This window comes from Nipponia nippon, unplaced genomic scaffold (assembly GCF_047370975.1).
Source record: "Nipponia nippon isolate SJK-2023a ecotype South Korea unplaced genomic scaffold, ASM4737097v1 scaffold_6, whole genome shotgun sequence".
NCBI classification, from domain to species: domain Eukaryota; kingdom Metazoa; phylum Chordata; class Aves; order Pelecaniformes; family Threskiornithidae; genus Nipponia; species Nipponia nippon.
This window is the reverse complement of record NW_028262380.1, coordinates 76,755,069-76,776,841: the sequence shown is the minus strand read 5'-3', so window position 1 is coordinate 76,776,841 and position 21,773 is coordinate 76,755,069. Positions and strand designations below refer to the sequence as shown.

Here is a 21,773-nt window from a genome sequence, read left to right as displayed (position 1 = left end):
CACGTCTGCGCGCGACCTCCCCTCAGGGCTGGGAAGGGCTTCGTCAGTTGTACCGACCGGGGAGCGCGAGAAATACTGACCTCATCCGATAGGTCGGCGGAAAAAAAAGATGTGTTTTTTCTCCTGAAAACGTTAGGAGATGACAAAGTTCCAAAAATGTTGCGAAGAGCCCTCGCCCAGCTGTCGCTGAGCAGCATGAAGTCTGCGAACGTATGCATAGGTCGTCCGGTCTTGCTTACCTCTGCTGACGGGCGACAGGAGGTGAGACGCTTTCTGGTTCCTACAAGGGCTTCTCTTGTGCTTCCAGTGTGCTCCTGTTGTATTCAATAGGGACCAAAATGGAGCATGCGTTGAGAAAGATAGTGAATGTGCTTCTTTGCCATGTTTTCTACACTGTAGTTACATCTTTATTTTCAGTACTGGAAAAAATCCGTGCTGCTGATTTTTTTTTTTTCTTCAAGAAATTTGTAAGTCGTGTGTGAATATGTGTGTTATGTGTGGTATATTATATATGCACATATGTGTGTTTTATTTGCAAAGAAAGAGTACAGCCCTTTTCTCTTCTTCTTCATTGATTTGTAGCATTTCCTAGTCAGCACAGTGTATGCTTTTTTGTCATCTGCACAATGTGTAGAGTCCTGGTGGAATTTCTTTATCCCCTTTGTAGGCAAAATATAACCCTTTCCTTGTTGAAAAGTGTCTTGGATCATATTTTAAGAACTCAGTGCTACTTGTATCTTACTCTGTGGCACCAGGTTTTAACCTAATCCTTCTTCCCCCCTCAGCCCATGTTTTTCATAACAAAACATTGCTTACTTTAACTGGAGGACTGGAAATGGGGGGGGGGGGGGGGGCGGAAATCTCAACTGACAGTTGTTTGCTTTGAAACTCTTCCTAGGTCTGTGCTGCTTGGCCCACCACAGGCTTTCCAGGTGGGAAGGTTGGGCTGAGTGAAACCACACAGAAGAACCTGAAAGTAAATCTAGGCGATGCCGTCACTGTGCAGCCTGTGACTGGTGCGGTCATCCAGGCAGAGGAAGTCGATGTAAAGTTGAGGTATGTAACTTGTTATAACCTAGTGACGTACCCTGAGGTGTCTGCTTTGCACTGCAGGCTCTTACCTCTCAGAAGATGCTATTTTTCTCTCTTGCTTCCGTGGAATTAGTACCCAGACAAAGTCAAACATGTGCAGATGTTTGTAGGATTAAGACTAAAGTTTAGTAACTGGGGGCTAACTGCTGCTAACTGCTACCTCCTCTGTGGGCAGTGGAGTGGCTCAGCTGTTGTACAAAATCTCAACTGAAGAGTGGTGCTGTTGTGGAAAATATAATGACACTAAGTTCATTAGTCTTAAGAGTTTTTTGTATTATGTTAAAGTAATGAATAGTAATGGTAGCCCAGCACCTCTTGAAGCAGAGGTGAAGCTGCCTGCATTGCATTTGCATTAGGCAAGGATGTATAACTGCACGATCAAGGCAGATTCTTTAAACTTTTAAGTCCCTTGCGAAGGATGAGGATAATCTCTGTGCGTAGAGTTGATGTCAGGTTAGAAGGAGCCCGTGTTGCTGCTGTTGTCTTTAGGAAGTATACTGCCAACTGCTATCTGAGAAGCTCTTGTTGGAAAGTCCTGTTGCGGTTAAGAGAACTACTGGCTGACAGGTTGGGGAGAATGAAGTGATTTTTTTTTTTTTTTTTTTAACCACTTCCCTTCAAAACTACACCTTTGTATATGTGTGGTTTTGTGCTCTGCTTTTATTTACTGGAATATTTTTTAGGATTGGAAACTCTGAGGTATGTTTTTGTTTTTAAATTGAAATTCACTCAAAAAAGGAAGGAAAAGGTGCAAATCACAGTTGTCTTGAAATCATGAATGCTTTGAGAAATTAGCAGTTTACTGATCTGCTGAATGGCTTCCTATATTTGTCATTCTCATAACATTCCACAGAGTCAGCATTTGGGTTGATGCAGAATCTGATTATAGTTATTTCCTAAATAAAGTTATTTTACAGTTACTTTTGAAGGTATCCCAACACTTTATTTTCTGTAAATTAACTTCACTTCCCTGTCAAACATCTGTTTACAAGCATGGCATTGTCACTGTCCATTTTAAGGGGGAGATGCTGTTTTCCAGCCTACTGACTCTCAGAAATGTTGGTGAGGCAATCTTGCTTTTTGTCAGTAATATAACCAGTTTAGCTTTAATTACAGTTTTACTGGTTAGCTTGGCTGCGCATTGTATGCCGACTTCCTGGCATCGGCTTGCTTTGCCCTCCATGCCTCTCTTCCCACCAGAAAATAAAAAAAATGACATCTCTACAGCTTTTTGTTATGGCTAATTTAATCCCATAGGAAGTTTTATTATTATTATTAAATACTGTTTGGTTATAGAGATGGTTGAAAACACTCATTTCATTAAAAAAACAACCCCACATTAAATAAAAAAACCTAATCTATTTATATTTCCTCTTGTTAATACACAATGCATTCTTTCTTTAAAGCTGTGACTTTTACTGAAATATAAGCTAAGGATGAGCTCAGAGGAATTGCATGTAACTTCTGAAATATTTATCATTACTGTAATTTTTTTGGAAACTGTTCCACAGCCAGAGTTTTCCCTCTCAGCCAGTCAAGAGTCAGGCTTCGAGGACTGTTATACATAGGTACCACCAGATTAAAAGTCATATAAATGACTGCTTTTCTAGAATTACTCTAGGAGAGAGAACATGAAAACTGTAATTGGTCTGTTTTAAACCCGTTAATTTACTACAAGCCATAGTGCCATCCTATCATGTAAGAGTATAAATTATTAAAACAATAAATGGAAATCCCATTATTTGAGTACTGCCTAGATTTCTAGACACTTTACAGGTGTAGTTCATTCTCTGCAAATTAATACCTCTGGGGAGTTGCTTGCATGCATCGTTTAGCTTTTTCTTCCAGTTAAAAAATCGATCCCCAACCTCAGACCCCAACAAGGTAATTGAGTATGTGTTTACTCAATAATACCCTGCTTTCCCTCAAGTTGCTTTCTCGATCGGTAGAACTGAGAAACGGGTTTTCATTTCTAGGTTTAGAGCTCCCCCCGTTGATCATACTTTTATTTGCAGCAGCTGTAGCGGCTTTAAATGCCTTTGGTGCTGCTGCTGTTCAGCTCTTGTTGTAATGCTTCTCATCGTACGGGTGTAAGTGCTTACAAAGGTTGTGGACATTTGCCTGCAAAATGGATGTAGTGAAACCTTTAGTTTGTTGTGAAAACAGAAGGGCTAATGTGTGAGGCTCATACAGATTGGCTGAGGGGGGTAAACCATAAGGAATTTTAAAAAGTGGTTTAACGGGCTTTAATAAAAGGTAAAGCTGCAAATGAAACAGGAAGAAAATTGTATGGATAAACCATCACTGAAAAATAATTGAATCACCACAGCCTTATACGTTGCAGCGCATCCAAGGAGCAGGGAGAGTTAATGACGTCTGTGCTCTCAGTGAGTTGTAAATGTGATGTGAAGTGTTTTAATGTGAACACCAGAGAAAGGCATTCACATGAGACACCTTTTACCTTTCATTTGCTTTGGGCTAAGAGCACATGCGTTCAGTCGTGTGTTAAATCCCAGTGATGAGACGGTGTTTGAGAAAATGCTGTAGGCCTGGCCAGGGCTGGTGAGGGAAGTGGCTTAAGGCTTACCTGTCGAATCACTTAAACTCGATTAAATAAAAGACTAGAAAGTGCATCGTGGGGAAAACTTGTCCTGTTTTGATAGTGGATGTGTAGTGCTTAAGACATGCACAGTTTTGCAAGTGCTGAAGGCACTAGTTTAATCAATAAAAGATGTGTATGTGTGTTTGCAGGGCTGAAAGACCTATATTATCTGTAATTTTTTCAATTCAGTAAATGTAGCAATGGCCATTCTGCCTGGTGAGATTAGAAGCATGCATTGCATATTGGTAATCTTAAGCAATGATAAATATAACTTAAGATATTGTTTATTACAGCATTTTGTATGGAAAAACTAACTCAAAATTAAATATGTATGCTTCTTTGCTTCTTTTGTTACTATGTGTCTAATATCTTCAGAGTTAAGATGACATGATCTGAAGACTGTAAGGTGCTCATAGAAAAGTGCTCCTCCATCTTTTGTGTTTGTGGGGTTAAATCATATACTGTAAAATAGGTGGTATTAATCATCCTTGCGCCTTAGTGGTGTGGACTCTGTTTTGGTTTTGAAGTAGTTACTGCTTGGAAAAAAAATTTTTTTTTTTTCTTCCTACCACAGGGACAAAGATGCCACCATTAATGCTGAGGAAATGTCTGTCTGTCTACTGAGAAACCTAGGTACAAGTTTTGTTGCTTTTTTTTTGACTGTTTAATTTTTGTCGTAGATCAAGTTTTGGATAGAAAAGCAGTTTCCTCTTATGTTCTTAGTCAAGGGCTTATGGCAAAATAGAGGATGTTATTCTGCTCACACTTCTTTTAGGGATCTCTTCTTTGGGCTAAATCATTTTGCCATGCTGTAAATATGTAATTTGCATTAATCGTGATTCCATTCTTTCTGTCCATTATACACATTGCTGGTTCAAGTTACAGTTGTTTAGCAGTCATTGCTGGCCTTCTGGCTGATACTGTGAGGCAGTTCAGAGTTTACTTGCACTATGAAGAAGAGTGCAATACTACGCATTAAAAACAAGATAAGGGATCAGTATTAACATGAAATCCCATACTCTGAATTGTGTTTGTTTTTTGTTTTTTTTTATGCTGGTGTAAATAAGCAAAATTGCTCTTCATTGGGTGGTAGATATGTATTAGTCAAGGCAAAAAACCAAGGTAAGTTATTCAAGGTAGTGCTACTCAAAGCACTCACTAAAAATTGTTCTACTCAAAGGGAATCTTCTGGTTTAGGAATTAATAACAATATTGCCATGCTAAGAAGCAGGACATATGAACTGCATTCTAAATTCATGAGTTTGGCTGGAAATAATAAATCTTGTTTACCTTTTTGCCTTTGTTTTTTTGTGCCTGTAGGGTGCATTCAGATCACATATCCTAATCTTTCTCTGTCAGTGCAAAGGCTAAAACTTTACCTTTTTTAAGCCAAGAGTCTCAAAGAAGGTGGGCTAAACATGAAATATTGTGAACCTATAAGGCACACAGCAAATACAAAATTTTTACTTCTTAGAATACTAATTCTATAATCTCCCTTTGTATGCTGTGTGAAATTTAATAAGCTCAATTTAATGATGAGCTTAGTATGAGAGATGACATATGATACTGACGAATGTTTATCCAGTACAGTCTGCTTGTGTACAAAAGGATCATTTAAATTACCTGAAATTACCTTGAAATTACCTAACTACCTTTTGTTATGTTAATTTATAGCACTCTTTAGGCTTCCTGATAAAGAATTATTCTGATACAAGAATGTCTAAATGTTATTGCTGCCAAAGTAGACTGAAATGTCGTCTTCTTTGTCTTTTTTTTTTTTTTTTCCTTTTTTAATCTTCTCATAGATGGGAAAATAGTTTTACCAGGAAACCTCTTGGCTTTCACTTTCTATGGCAAACTTTGTAACATCGTGGTGATGAAAGTGAAAGGAACTGATGGTGCAGAGCTCACTGCCCAGGGCAGTGCTATTTCCAGCGATATGCATGAGCCAGACCTTGAAAGATCTGATTTGGAGACGAGTACATTAGATTTGTCTTTACAGCTCTGCAAGATGGACATTGACGACAGTCCAGAGGTTGCATCTATGAGTACGCCAAGCAAACCGATGGATCCAGGTTCACCAGTTACACCCAGTTCTGCTGTGGCAGCCAGTGGTCAAGACTCTGGTCAGGGAGATAAAACCTACAGCAAGGGAGATGGTGCAGACCTCACTGATGGTTTGGAGTTGGCTGCGAAAGGAGGCAGTGAGGGATTCCCACGAACTGGCAAAACTGGAGCGATAAGCAATACAGACGCTTTTTATTTCATTTCTTCAAGAACTAGAATCAATTTTATTGAAACGAGGACCAATGTAGCAGAAGATGGTGATTGTGAATCCCGAGTCACCTATGATATGATAGGAGGTTTAAGCAGCCAGCTCAAAACTATTAGAGAAACAGTTGAACTGCCCTTGAAGCAAGCTGAACTGTTCAAGAGTTACGGTATGATGCCTAAGAGTTGGCTTTTTTCATTTGATACTAGTTTTTTTTCTTTAATGGGATTTTTTTTTTTTTTTTTTTTAAACCAAGTTATTCCAAGAATGTGCACTGAATTTTATTTAACACCGATCTGGTATACTTGTGTGTCCAAACAATGCCAAACTGCTTTATAATTATACTGTATGGATACTATGAAGATGTTATGATTAGCTTGTGTGAAAAATAATTGAGTAGGAAAGAACTGTGTGTCTCTAAGAAAATTCAGGAATGGATAAGCAGAATTTATAGCAAATAGGAAAGAATTCTATATTTGGGCATTTGAAAGGTGCAGACGTTTGTGTCGTCATAAGATTTTAATTTGTTTTGATAGAGTCAATTAATTACATTTTTTCAGTTGAAAAAACCTCAGATTAATTCTTCTGCTGTTTTTATCCCTGTGTTTTGTAGGGTTTCTGCAAAATTTTAAGAAAGTGTTTGAGGCTGTTTACTCAAACTGCTCAGTGTGTTTAGTATGGAATTACAGGGTGGAAAAACTAACACAATTACTGTTCCCATATATAAAGTTATATCTAACATATATGTGAACTTAGAGGATTTTTGTGACAAAGATAAAACTGTACTGTGCATTTATACAAATGGATATGTACATAAAGCAGGTGTGTCTGCTCATTGTACTTGTCTATGCGTGCATCGCTGTGAGACAGGGCTCTTATCTATAAATGTTTCTTTAATATCATGTCTTTGAGGCTTTTTATTTCTCTGCCTTACCGCTTCCCACACATATGCTTTAGAGAGGAGGTGATTTCAGCGATCACTGGGACAATTTCCATAAGACAGAGGTGGCTCTTTCGGTGTGCGTTGCTTGGGCGTGATCGGCAGGTGTCAGTGGGATGGTGCGAGGCATTTGCTGACCTCCAACCTCAGCATCACTGCATGGTTTTGTGTTAGCAGAAAGTTTGCTTCAGCATCGGCCTTCTTCATACTTGTCCCAAAAGTGCTTGATCAGATTCTCTACTAATTACATGAAAGATGATGATGATTCCTCACTGGTTAAAAACCTTTAGTAACCATCCAAATGTTGAGAGTCCTTGTCCGCTCATGGGGAGCAAGGCTGTCAGCTGAGAAGAGACCTTTGGTTCAGCAGCTCCCTTTCTTGCCAGTACCAGAAACACCACATGAGGGAGCAGCACATGCTTTAATGGACTGTTGTGAAGTAACCTGTCCAGAAAGACACTTCATTTCTATCCTCTCTCAGTTAGCGGATAATTTTTTTTCTTTTCGAGTATATTAGTTCCTAAGATTCGGTCTTTCTGTCCACACCAGCTGCATTATTCTTTGTCACCACTGGGACGTGACCTGCCCTTCAAGCATCATTCCCTGTCTGGTATCACAGTACCCAACTGATGTTTCTTCTTTGGTCGTGTTTTAGTGATGTCTTTTGTGCCAGGGTCAGTCCTTTGTCAGACGTTTGTCTCTTCTTTTTGCTTTCTAATTTTTCACTTTCCGTTTTTGGCTTTGTGCCCATTTAATTTGGCTTTGCTGGTCTGAAACATTTTTTTTTTTGGCTCTTTACCTCGGATCATAATATTACTTCATGCAGATACCTGTGTTTTCTGCCGAGTTTTAACTGTACACAGTAGTACCTTGTTCTTCTAGTGTCCCTTATGTTCTATGCCTGAACGTTTCTGTTTCAGCTCTTAACATTTGCCATTAAAGAGGCAAATTCATCCTTTTGATATGTATTTTTCATCTTTCTGTAAGTGTTCTTGAATCAAGCCTCACAGTATTTCTGAAATTTTTTGGCGTGTTGAAGAGAAGTGTTTTTCTGATGTCAGAAATTTGTAATAATGACACTGTAAGAAGCATGAATAACTTTAAGTCCGTTCATGGACGTTAGGTACTGAGTCCAATAATTTTTTTGGAAAAAAGCCCCAAACAAATAACGCAATGCATAGGGATAATTGTAATGTTGAACTACTGAAAAATATAACAATTTAAATAGTTGCCTTTTAAACAGAATCATTTGGAATTTAAAAGTAAAAAAATGTAGATGTATGTCCCATATAAGAGTGTTCTTCCCACTGAAAGCCTACAATTTTATCAAAATGATATGTCTGTTAAAGAAGTTAATGCTAGAGGTCAAGTCATAATCGGTAATAACTGGGACAGCGAAATGTGCAAGTGCAGGTTGTTCAGTCTGGCATTTATCACAAATAACTTTCTTCTCTGTTTGTGTGCATGTGCTTGTTTAAAGGAATCCCTCCTCCTAGAGGAGTGCTATTATATGGCCCTCCAGGTACCGGGAAGACTATGATTGCCAAAGCCATTGCAAATGAGGTTGGCGCTCACGTTACTGTTATTAATGGCCCTGAAATAATAAGCAAGTAAGTCCACCCAATTTATTTTCATTAATTCTATAAATATATTAGCCCAAAATCTGTCCTGGCATCTATCCATTGTGGATAGATGTAGATGTAGAATTGGCTATGGGCTATCTGCCCAAGAGAGTCAAAAACAAACGGGAAAGGGTTCTCTCAAGCAGGGCTTATGTTTCTTCTTGTAATAAAAGAGGTTTATTGAATTTGGCCAAGAAATTTGTGTAAGGCATGGACTAAATTAAAGAGGGGACTAAAACTGCATCTGCAATTGCATGTTAGTTCTGCAACAAGAAGAGCGACTTGTTAAAGCGTACTTGAAATTAAAATGACACTGCACAGATGAATGTCTCCAGGGAACTAATTATTTTTTTGTTCTTTAAAAATATAGATAAAATTGTTTCTAACACAGAAGAGAGAAGCTTTTCCTTTTAATCTTTTTTTCTAGTTACAAGGTGGTTATATCTTTGCCTGTGCCTTGTTTTACCTTAATTTCTTGTCCTTGTGGAAATAAAGATTATTGTAGACTTGCATATACTTCGGGATTTTGAAAGGGTGCGCTATGGCTTTTTGGAACACACGAGCAGTAACTTTCCAAGTTGCCTGGAAAAGACCAAAAATGGTTTTTATTAAAATATTTTAATTATTATAGGTTTTATGGGGAGTCCGAATCAAGATTACGTCAGATATTTGCTGAAGCTTCTCTGTGGTATGTTCTTTTGGATAATTTTATTCACGCTCACTTATTTGCGGTATTGGTTCCAGCGTTAATGTTCTTAAAAGAAAAACATTTGCAAGAATCTTTGAATTGTAATTTTTTCCTGCAGTGGTTTTTTAAAGGAAATAAATTTGTTTATATAGAGCTTAGCTGGAAGGAAAGCAGTGAAATTCTAGTATGCCTATTAAATGCTTTTGGACACTACCCTTTTTAAGGGACTGTTACAGATGGTGCCAAACCGCTCGATCTGTCGTTAGTGTATTGTACGCTTATTTCAACAGATGGAAGCATGAGCCAGCGTTTCACCTGGATCCAAATTTTTCTGTCTAGTTTTGTCTTTGGAGACCAATGTAGTTCTGTGCTGAGGCATGGAAGCCAGCTCTAAATGAGCTAGTGTTGGTACTGGATATAGCATGCCTCTGGATTAGGATGGCATTCTGCCCAAATTTATTAGACCTGGTTAAGGCAGACTTTAGACTTCCAGATGATTGCTGTTCATAATACGTTAGCAAAAGACTATCGCATCCTGTATTTGTAGAAGTGGCAAATAAAGCGCTGTCTTTTTACTCTTGAAATCAGTATATTTAGTGTTGAGTCTTTGGGAGAGAGTCATAGAAAAGTAGATTGGTAGGTCATCTTAAAGGTATTAGTTGTCTAATACATTAGTCGTTTTAGTTATCTCTTTGAGTAACACCATATTCAAGGTTGAAACTTTCAGTTGCCTAAAGGAGTGGGATGCTTGTTAATTTTTGTAGGAACTGGGCGTTTTCCATAAACAGCTTCGCACTTCTCTGCCTCGGTGTTTTAAATCTTCCTGAGCAGCTTAACATGTTTTTTTTTCCTTTTTTTTTTTTTTTTTTCCAGTCGCCCCTCCATTATATTTATAGATGAGCTGGATGCACTCTGTCCAAAGAGAGAAGGGGCTCAGAATGAAGTTGAAAAGAGAGTTGTTGCTTCGTTACTGACATTAATGGATGGCATTGGCTCAGTAAGTAGACTGTATTGAGACAACTAATGTGTATGTAGACTAGCTGAACAAAATAAGTTTACTTCTGTAATGCAGCCAATTTCAGATGTGTCATTTGGGGGGAAAGAAAATAGGCTTAGGTGAGACTTTATATGGTAATCTAATTCTTTGCTGGATGCTAAGCAGAAGACATAGGAGGGGAATGTCTCCTGATAACTGTGAGATTAAAAGAAAGTAAGTTTTCTTCCATTTGCTACCTTTCCTTTGCCTTCTCCCACTCTTGTAGTTTTGGAGATAAAACTGAAATTTTAGTGATAGCCCATCATCTAACTAAGCCAGGTCTTTTTAATTGCTCTGAAATCAAAGTCATCAAAATACTCTGGTGATATATAGGCTGCATTATTAAAGATGACAACAGCTATTTCAAGATTGCCATAGTAATATTTAGGACATAATCGAACGCCTACTGAAGAAACACTAAGTTTAATTGACTTGAGTACATTATGGATTAAGCCCATAAAGATTGCCAATCTCTCATCTATTATTTTATGATTATTAGCAGGAAAGATGAAAGAAATCTGTCCACAGTATGAAAATGAATTTCTGCTATTTATGTAATCTGCAAGCTTCTGATGATTTTCCTGCATGATAGTTTTGAGTTGCCTAGTCTGGAGTTGTTCACAGGCAGAATGTATTTTCTGATGGCAAAGGCTGATGGATAGTCCTCCTGGAGAAAGTTCTTCGTTCACAAAAAGAGCATGGCACTGCAAGAGACCTCCTAGCTGATTTTGCCTCACTCTAAAAGTGAAAAAGCAGAGCTTGAGGAAATTGGTTAGGATTTTTGACCTTGCTTTTCCTACTGAACCTGCAGGAAGCTTTATGACCTCCTGTCTCTGCTGGTTTTGATACCTTAAATGATTTGTTTGCCAACCTTGTTTATTCAGGGTCTGTTGATACCTTTTTGTTCTTGTGCCGGTGCTGCCTTTTAGCTTAAACACCTCTTTTTCTTTCCTTGGCGCTTGCTTTCCTGATACAGGAAAGCAGGTTCTTGGAGATTAAAGTGGGAGACACTGGGATGAGGGCATCTGGGAGTAAAGCTTCTCTTGTATTATCTGTGTGTGCGTGCAGCCTATAGCGTTGCTAAATTGCAATTAGGGCTAGGTTGGATGGGATCACTTGCAGGGTATATATTCTGAAAAGTTTGCTTTGTTCCTTTAGAGCTAGCATCAGGATTTTAGTGTGTGCAATAGTTGGGAAAAGTAAGCAAGAAGTATGTTTATAAGCTGCGTGACATTTAATTGTATTTCAAAATTAATATTTTGCATTGTTTGATACCTTCAGGAAGGCAGTGAAGGGCAGCTCTTGGTACTTGGAGCCACTAATCGTCCTCATGCACTGGATGCAGCACTGCGCAGACCTGGGCGTTTTGATAAAGAGATAGAAATTGGGATTCCTAATGCCCAAGACCGTCTGGACATACTCCAGAAGCTTCTCAAGAAAGTTCCCCATTTGCTCACAGCAGCAGAGCTGGTGCAACTGGCTGATAGTGCACATGGTTATGTGGGTGCAGACTTAGCAGCCTTGTGCAAGGAAGCAGGTAAGACTTTGTCTGTCTTATTTAGGATCTTATTTTATTGTTAGTCTCTTTATTTTGTTTAAAAAAATAAAAATCCACAGTCTGTACTAATAGCTTTTAAAACAATGAGGTTTAATTCATTTTTGCGTCAAAGAAAACATAGCCAAGCATGGAATATGAGGAACACCAGTCTGCTCCTGGGCAGATCAGAAACGGTCTTTGAGTATTAATAGATTTTAAAATTGAATGTTAAGATTACTAACACTAGGGAATCCCCTGTGCCATTTCTAGCATATTAGATAGCTGGCTGTCTTTCAGTAAACCAATGGTTTAGTGAGTTAACTGACACATCTCTAAGAGTTTTTCTCCTCTAGAGCCTACCCCTTCCGTACAAAAATCCCAAGTCACTCAGGCTAGACAGCTTGTCCCGCAGGTCCTTGCTCCCAGGATGTTGAGACTGCGGGCCTGAGTGGTGTTTACTGTGGCTCCCTTCCATATTTTGTGCCTGTATTTCATTCGCCTGCAGATGAGGAGCTTGTGACAGGGGCTGGGGGACTGTATGCACCTGGGTCGGGTTGTGCAGCGGAGCTGGGAGAGCTGGAGAGCACGCCCCAAGCTGGGGGCTGGAAAGCATCCCTTGGCCTCCAGCACAGGCACAGCCCTGGAGAATTATCCACGCATCATGCAGCCAGGGTTCAGTATGTTCCAGGGAATACTTAAACACGAGTTCACTTCTGTTTTCCTTGGATGAAATATTAAAAGTATGCTCTATCAGTTCGTACGTTTTGCTAGAATATGTCTACACGGTTTAAGTGTTGGACCTTAAATCTACCCATGAGCAGCCTTTTAAAACAGTCTAGTCAAAATATGCCTCTTCAGCTCTGCTTAAGCATATTTGCTCCCTTGTAGTTTGCAAATATATGTTTGCTGTATGTGATGGTTACTTTTATTTCCTTTGGCACTGGGACAGCTTCCCCTGGCAGTGGCACAGTGTACAGTTAATTCTTGTATCAGAATTAACTATGAAGATGACAGAAATTTTATTACGGGTGATGGCACCTGGAACAGCAAGGTTTTTACTTTTGTATGGATCAAGAAGAAAAAAATACGTACGGACACAGACTATTCTTTTTATAGCACTCTTCTAGTGGCTTTGGTTGTGTTTTAAGCTCTGTTTTAAGTTAGCAAACATTCTTTTTAAAACAAATATATACAAACAACAACAAAAAAAGATAAGCTTCCTTTTTACTTTCCTTCCTCTGTGTTTTTGGAAGCTTGTCAGTCTGCCTGTGTCACAGTCCTCACATAGTAAATACTTAACTAATGTAATCTAAAATTTTCAGTGAGAAGTGTTGCGGTTTCAATTCCAAACATGACCCGGTCTAGGCTTTACTTGTGCATGCACACATTGATTCTGGACACTTCATAATCCAGCTGCAAATAGGCAATATTTACCCACTTCATGAGGGCCTTTCAGAAATTAAATCTTGAGTGTTGTACAAATTGAACATGACGTGCTGTGTAGATCCAAATCTTCTGGCATCTCCCTGTGACTGATTGCAGGACATGCTGTTACCTGGGAGCTTTGCATCCAAAGCCAGTGCTGGGAATGAGGGAAGGAAGATGTCTCCTTTCTGTTGATCTTCTTTCCTGAAGTTTGAATCCATGCCGTTAAATTTCCTTGTCATTTGTTAACTTGGAGTGACCTCTGCTGGGGAGAATACGGTCCAGCGCCATTAACTCTTTGCAGCTCACATGTATTTTTGCTTTTCAAAGAGTTGCATAAGCATGATTCGGTCGAAGTATTAGATAAACTGAATTTAAGTTGCTTATGGTTAAGGAACGTTCTTAGTTGGATTCTTTTTTTCTAATTAAGTTCTTGATATCTCTTTTTCCAATTAAATTTTCAACACCTTGTAAAATATTACTGCTTTCACTGGAGTTAAACTTAGAAAAGACTAGCTTTTATGAGGTAATATTTCTCCTCAGCAGAGCAAGGTTATTCCATATGCCAAATTTTCCAGTGTTTTGTCTAGTCTTGTTTGTTGTTACAAGTGATGGGCTTCTATTGCTTCACTTAAACTGTGCTGTGGTCCAAGATAGCTTGCTGTCCAGGAATGCTCTCTGATACTCAGCCTAAGTTTTCCTTGTTTAGTTTTATCCCATTATTTCTATTTACATCCTTGTCTAACACGTTTACTCTCCCTCCTTAGTGTTTACACCCTTCAGATATCTCTAGGCTGTCCTCATGTCCCCTACCTCCTCATTCATTACTGAGCCAAACTATAAATATTTAGCTCTTTTAATCTTTCTTCATAAATAAGTCCTTCCTGCCTTCTGAGAAATTATGTTGATTTTCTCTGAACTCCCTCCAGATTGTCAATAACCTTTTGGTAATGTAGGGCTCAGAATTGAACATACTATTTCGTATACATTACAATATAAAACATGATATAAACATATAGTAACGACTGCTGTGCACATTTCTAAATAACCAAAACGCTTCATATTCAGGCAATATCTGAGTTAAGAGTTCTTTCACAAATTTTAAGGTTACCTGTGCCACTTTCACACGATGTGTGTGTAAGTACGGAGAAAACGTGGAAACTAATTTAGAAGCAGGAGTTCTGAACTCAGAAGTACATGTTCAGCTTTTGGTACAAGATTATTGCCGCTTGCTAATTGTATCGCAGTAGTCTCTGGTCTTTGGGAGACTCTTGAGTCCCGGTTACCCCATTTATACCTTTAGGTACTTCATTTGTGGCTGGAAAGCCTGAAAGTTTACAAGCTAAATATGTTTATATTCTTAATACAAAGTTTAGATCATTACCAAAGGACTCATCCTTCCTTATCTTTATACTTCAACTCTGTTTTTTTAACACATGTATGATATCGTGTATGTACTGCTTATATAAACCAAGGGTGTAGTAATTAATGTAACATGGTAAATGTAGTAATTGTAGGGCTATGATAGGCAAACCTTCCACTTTTGCACCTATAGTTAGGTTTCCTAAGATACTTCATTATAAAAGCTTTGATGTTTGTCTTTTATATGATTCTGAAGAACATGTGTTAATGAAAAGTAAGTAGCTATTGTAGAGTTAAACATATTCCAACTGTTTTCTTGGCAGAAGTTGTTTGTGTATCTGGTGCAAGAATTGCTTAGTGGTACTTCTGAGGTCAGTCAGTCAAGTTTCCTATTTTGTTCAGCAACTCTATGCATTTTCATGGAAATCATTAAGAAGTCTTAGGAGCCTTTAATATTCAGCTTGTGCTGACTGTTTGTAGGCCCCTGTGTATATGGTGTGTACAGAATTACGGTGTTGTGTATGCTGGAATGGGCAAGGAGAGGAAAGGTGGACAAGACACCTGGAGAATTTGTGCAGTGTGCTCTGGACTTTTCCAAACAGGGTATTATGACCAAACACCTGTGAAATATTTATATATAGATGGATATAATAGTCAGTTAAGAGTGTTTTTATTGATCTGCTGAATTTTTAAAATATTAGTGGATTTTTCTTCCAATACCTTCTTTTCCTCTACTAAAGATAAAGTTCTAGCTTCTCACAAAATGAAACCACAAAATTTTGTGACTTTATAGGAAAAATGCTGGGTATCATGAAGCTTACAGTATTGTTGCAAGAGTTGACAACAGGGTGACAGGCATCAGCTCTGTCTATGTACCTATCTCTTAATTGTTGCGCAGACTACTTGTGTCCCCCCCTCCCATGTTGAGCAAGTATTATTTGTCTGTTTTACAAATAATTATGGTCATTCCAGCAAAATTAAAAGTAAAACTGGTATTTCTAACGTGGCAAGGATCACGAGCTTAGATACAATGCCTTCAGAATTAGTGTACCTCATCTCTGTTCAAGGTTACATTATCTGTAGTGACTACATTGGAGAAATCAGGATTTGCTATGATTCTCCACTGCCTAGCAACATGCTTGTGATTTCCACCGTTAACTGCATGCTTTTGTATAGGTTAACGGCATAGTATGGAAAACCTGCAAATAACTCGATGGGCAGTGGACCACATTCTGTAGACATCAGCTTGCAGCGGGCTCCTCGTGGTAGACTCGTGAGGACTTGAGTACCCTCTGAGGGATTCACATGCACAGAATTCTTGACAAGAGGGCTTAGTTATGTGTGCAGCTGAGAAAGTCATATTCTTAAGACTGGGAGAGGTCTACTGTGTCCTAAATTATTTAGTAGATTACCTTTTAGTGTGAATGGCTGCCTTCTGAATTGTTTTATCGCAAGCAGAGGCAGCGTCTAGAAGATAGACTCTGCCATATTCTTGCATATAATGTCAGTGTTTGTATGCCCCTGAGATTGTTGCTTCTGCTTTAATTAATTGGCCACACAGTCTTTTATTCATTCCCTAAAAAATTATAATGGTTTTACTTTAACAACAAAGATAAGCATTGCACTTTTTTTTGGAAAAACATATGAAATGTTAATTATGTAGCAGGGACATGAATGGTATAAACTGTACTGAATGTTAGAAGATGCTTAGCAACAAAGGTTTCCAAATATAGCAATTTATTATAAACTTATCCTTCTATGGCTGCCTGTAGCATTTCAACAGGGTGAATATAAATATAGCTTGATTTCTTCAAGAAGTGGGTTCAGTCATATTGTTTAGAGAGAAAGGAAGTATTTGCTTTGTAACTCTTAGAATTTATCTTGAACATCCTTGTTCATTACACATAATTTCAGTGTGCTGATATAACACACTTGGACTGTGATAAGATAGCATCATGAGGAGAGGAAGAACAAATGTCTTTGTTTAAATATGGGTCTCTCTTGCAATAACATCTATTTGGTTCCAGTGAGGATGCTGCATTGCAGCCACTGAAACTTTGAGACTTCTGTGAAAGAAGCACTAATCACTTTGTTTTGCATCAAAGTTTTTTTTAAATTGCCTGATTGTAATGCAGTTAAAGGTATCACCTTGCCTAGCCTTTAGGATTCTAATGGTTCACTGGCTTGAGCTGGCTGTTACAAAAAATGTTACAGAAATAAGAAATTGAGCTACATCTTTGACCAGTATGAATCAGCATTGCTCTGCTGTATCTGTGAAGCTACTTGCATAGACATATGATATGATCTTATGTTCATAATTTTAAGAGTCCTGTTGCTCAGAGATCTTATTGTCTATGGTATTCATTTGGCCCTTTTATTACCCCTGCGTTGTGATGAATAATACAGCTAGGAAGGAGAGTCTTTATGCTGTTGAATTGATAGCTCTGTGTATTGATTATATGTAGATATTAGATCTGTAAAAGTATAAGTTATTTAGGGGAATACTGTATTTGGCTTTTGTTGGAGCCGAGAAACTTCCTGCTGTATCTTTTATGACCCAAAAAAGAGTTTCTGGAATCCACTTGCACTAAAAATAAAAATAATTAGGCAATTAAAGGGCTGGCTCCTAGGTTTTTTGTTTTCCCCTGTAATTGATGGGGAAGTAAATTCCCCTGAAAACCAGGAATGTCTCTTTGTTAGGTCTGTGTGTTTGTTTTTCCCCACCTTCTGCAGTTTTGGTAGCCTGGCCACCTGCAGGAAATGTGAGCCGTTTGGGCTAATGTGATTAACAGTGAGTCTCTGTGCACCCTGAGGACCAGCCTCTAACTGGTCTTTGAGTTAGACAAGCGCTGTGTTCAATATGTGGCTTCTTAGCCTTGTATCTCAAATCTGAGCTCTTCATTTCAGCTCAGTCTCAGTCTTGATGAAATAGCCTAGTGTTAGGGCATCAAGAGTATCTATCCTTTCTTTAAGCCATAAAGGTTCAGTCTGAACCTTTCCCAACACAATTTGGACCCGAGTTCTGCTGGGGGTGTACAACAAATGTAAATATTTTTCTTGGATTATAATCCTAAATGTAGGAATGTGGGCTGAGACACTGTTGAAAGTGTAGATTTTGACAAAGGTGGTTGATGACCAAGGCAATGGGATTGTTTGTTTTGCAGGATGTTTTTTGGTTTCTTTTCAAATTAACTGATTGCAGTTACAGATTTTAAAGGGAAAGCACTGCTTGACATACTGTAGTTATTTTATTCCCTTATGGAAAGTGACTGAAAATATCATGTCTATGTTGTTTTTGGGTTTTTTTGTTGTTGTTGTTGTTGGTTTTTTTTGTAGCACAGAAAAAGATTGAAACCATGCTGTTGCAAATGATCTGCTATTCATTCTCTAACTGAATACGGGCTCCCGTGGGACATTCAAAATGAGGTGGGAAAGGCCACTTGCCTTTTTATAAAAAGGTCATGTAGAAAATGTGGGGGTTTGGGGGGATATTAATAACATGTATAGTCAGATGGTCAATACCAAAAAATGTATTCTTATGAAATTAAGAGATTTTTGCAGAAATGGCAGAACATTGGATTTTGAAATGCACTGAAAAGTCCAGACACGATACAGAAGTAAAGCTACAAGTTAATTTTTGGACTGGAACAATTGAGTTTTCTGACACCGTGTTCCATCATGCTAATTTACAGTGTAAGAATACCAAGAAAATCCAATCCTCATCTTCAGTGTTCGTGAGTTTTAAGTTAGTGCTGTGTTCTGTAATTTGAAGCTGGGTCCTTAATGCAGAAGCTGTTTTTAAACCAAAGCAATTGACCTAGTTTGTTGTCTTAACAGGTTATGAACAAATGCGTCCTTGCTTGCACGCGCACTTAACAAAGCAATGTGGCTTTTTTGGACTCAGACTGTAACATATGTTTTTTTGATTGTTTCGTAGAGCACTAACTCAGAGTGATGGGTTTTGTGCAGAAGTGGCTACATCTGGATGCTGCTGAGCAGCTTGAAGGAACATGCTTGAGACTGGGTGGAGTGTGGTGACCTTATTCTTGTCTGTGGGATCCCTTGCCCTCTTTCATAGGATTTCCTCCCCCCAACATCTTGTGGGGCAAAGACAAAGTCAGAATTGGTTTTAGAATTGCTGTCTTAGACATCTAAAATAGTTCAACTACTTTCCTAAGGTTCTACAAAAATTGTGTTATTTTAGCTGCTTAGGCTTAGATTCTCACCCTTTTACTTTGGTTCGGTGTCATTCTGATGTGATTGCAAAGTTTCTGAATCTCTTTTTTTCCCTGTGTCTTTGCATATGCTGAGTGCACAGGTGTTTCCTTAGTGCGACTGTCTTTGTATCCAGAGAGAAAGTCTTGCTCTGTTTGCCTCTCTGAAAAGACGCTGGTGCACGTTATGTTGCTTTTCGTAGTTATTTTTCCTTATATAAAATCTTTGGCCTTTTTTTTGTTTGTTTTGTAACAGTACTTGATTTTTGTTTTTGTATGGAGAACGTTGCACTTACTGCAGTCAAGGCATGTGAACTTTTGGTTTTCATCATAACTAATTTTAAGTGTGTTTTTATGTGAAACTGGCTTGCAGTGAATTGGATGATGGGATTGCTGACTTCATATACACAGTTCTGGGTTGAGTACTTAATAATCTGTTTAAAGCACATCCCATTCTGTCTGCTGATATTTATACAAGCAGGAAATAAAGAATATTTTCAGAGGAGTTGATCAATGACTGTCATTAATATTTTAAATTAACCTTCACGGCAGATAGACACCGTGTTCTTGCTTCTGCAGCTTGAGTGGTACAAAAGAGACGATACTATTCATGTGTGGTAGTGCATATAGAAACTTCTGCATTTGAATGGGTTGGAGGGTCAGCCCCAAAACAAGTTGTTTGGTTTGAAGGGTGAGCGGGTGCACACGCCAGAGTAGCCTGCGTGTGTGTAGCCCTATGTGTGCAGGCTGGTGGGCTGTGAAATGGCAGTCAGAATGTCATTCCTCAGCTTGCAGGTCCTGAGAAGTTAGCATTATGTCAGTTTACTTAAGAACAGAATAAATTTAGGGCAGATACTGTCTTAGGCTGGGTCGTTGGCCGAGCTGTGGTGGGAACAGACAGTTCTGTGTGGTCCCTGTTTATTTTCTAGACCTGGGAATCAACACAATGTCGGAAACCCAGCACATTGACAGGACTGGTGCGCCAGTCACTATTCTGCTTACCGGGTTTTGTGTCCCTCAGGGGCTTCAGCTCCCTGGATGCAAAGCTGCATGAGAGCTGTGTGCCAGGCAATGTTATTCCTGTAAGCAACAGAAGAAATCCTCAGCTGTCTGTAGATCACCTTTGAATGAATGAAAATGATTTAACCAGGCTAAATTGATTTTTGAAGACACTCTGCAGTCCACTATCTTTTAAATTATCCTATAGGTTTGGTTTTGGTTTTTGTTCTACAATGATCTGAGCTGCTTGCTCCCCTGTGTTAACTTTAAAGGTTATGCATATCTAAGAACCGAGGACAACTTCCTGACTTTTAATCTCTGAGAAGGGTTTGGCAAATCTGTGGACTTTCTTCTTGGTAATACAACATGCTCTACAGAGTCATTCATCTTAACGGGCATTTTGCTAACTGAAAGGTATTCTGCAGACTTACACACTTCCTTCGTCCTCTCCCATCATGTCTTTTCTAATTTTCCACCTCCTGCCAGCTGAAGTAGGATAACCATGCTCACTGTTATTGCTGACCAGCACACAAGCACTGCAGTGTTTTTCTCCTGCTAACAGAGTTCATATTCACTGCAGCCCTCCAGTAACCTGTCATTAAATTATCGCAGGTGATTCAGACTTGATTCCTCGTGATGCAGGAAGTTATTCTATTTCCTCGTTCTGGAGCAGGCTACAGTTAAGAATTGGAATTATGTATTTGGACTAAAACTATTTTTTCTCCAAGATACAAGCATACTTTTTGGGAAATTACTTGTTTGAAAGGTGTATTACATTTTAAGAAGCCTTTAGTAACTTTTTTAATTTTGGAAAGGCAATTGTTTTTCATTTTGTTCTCTGTTCTGTTTTTTCATGATGTGTCTGATACTCATTTATGCCATTTTGTCTTGTTTTAGGCAGAATTTCATTTGGCACAGTTGTGTTTTTAGATTCAGATATCTTTTGAATTTTGGCTAACACTTCTCTCCTCAGTTCTCTTCAGATTTTGTTTAATTGGTTGGCTTGCTCTTACATTCTTTGAGTGAACATAATACGGGAACATCTAGAGCTCAAGTACAGTGTCATCTCTGTGAAGCAATTCGTATGCATTTTTTTTTCCTTTCAGTTTTTGTGCCGAGTCTGGTTTCAAATGTAACTTGAACAGCGATAGTACTAGACTCCGTTTCAAATACGTTTGAGGTGCAATTCTTCCCGTACTAAAAATCTGCAGGAATTTTGTTCCCCTCATAGTACATAGGGAGGGACTGACTGCGTTATGATTCATCTCACTCCATCTTGCTGTGCTGGCTTTAGAAAGGTCTGAACTGACCCGTTTAGAGTAGATGTTAATCTTCAGGTTGCAAAGTTGCAAGCTTTCTCAGTATCTGAGTAAAAAATGATGTTTTCCATAGCTGTGCTTTTTTCTGAATAAGCTAGCATCAGCTAGGCTTCGGACAAGCTATTTCTGTAGAAATGGTACTATAGGACAAAAGTTCAGTGTTTTCTGACTCCTTCTCAGGCTCCAGGTAAATGTTTTCCTGGAATATATAATGGCAGACTTAGGATCTGAAAGCAGTCTTAGTTCTTTTGTTTAATTCATAAAAGATCATTAAAGATCGTCTGGTGAAGTGTAGCTTAATTTGTATGTCTGTGTTAGCTCTGCCAGAGTAAAATCAGTTAGCAGTAGGCGTTTGTATGTAGAATGAATAACTGCGATTGGGGGACAGAGCTTAAATATTTTCAGGCAAAGTTTTCATAGGTCTCCTGACTTTAACTTTTAGCTATATTCTGACTTGACAATGTTCCTAATTACAATTAGACTGGCATTTAGCCACTAACTGTTTCTTTTTGTCTTTCTGCCCTTGCTATTCTGGTGGCCTGGCAGTCCTTATTTTTCTTCTAAGACGTGCATGACTAACCTTCGCCTAGGTGTATTTACGTATGAGAGCAGGCTAGAAACAGGCAGTCTGGTATTCCTTATTTCCCTCCGTTGTCATTATCTTA

The 21,773-nt window shown here is 38.6% G+C and overlaps 1 protein-coding gene across 4 annotated transcripts in view; it reads left to right on the top strand.

The window, feature by feature from the left end:
- AFG2A (AAA ATPase AFG2A) overlaps positions 1–21,773 on the top strand; it is a 200,305-nt gene that overhangs the window by 583 nt on the left and 177,949 nt on the right. For all 4 annotated transcript variants that reach the window (XR_015699491.1, XM_087735629.1, XM_087735632.1 and 1 more), the window contains exons 2-9: positions 137–261; positions 899–1,056; positions 4,269–4,327; positions 5,500–6,135; positions 8,387–8,516; positions 9,160–9,216; positions 10,090–10,213; positions 11,534–11,789. Coding sequence is in view for 3 of the 4 variants with exons in the window: in XM_087735629.1 (XP_087591755.1) it covers positions 137–261; positions 899–1,056; positions 4,269–4,327; positions 5,500–6,135; positions 8,387–8,516; positions 9,160–9,216; positions 10,090–10,213; positions 11,534–11,789 (1,545 nt within the window). In the remaining variant the exon portion in view is untranslated. The remainder of the gene's footprint in view (positions 1–136; positions 262–898; positions 1,057–4,268; positions 4,328–5,499; positions 6,136–8,386; positions 8,517–9,159; positions 9,217–10,089; positions 10,214–11,533; positions 11,790–21,773) is intronic.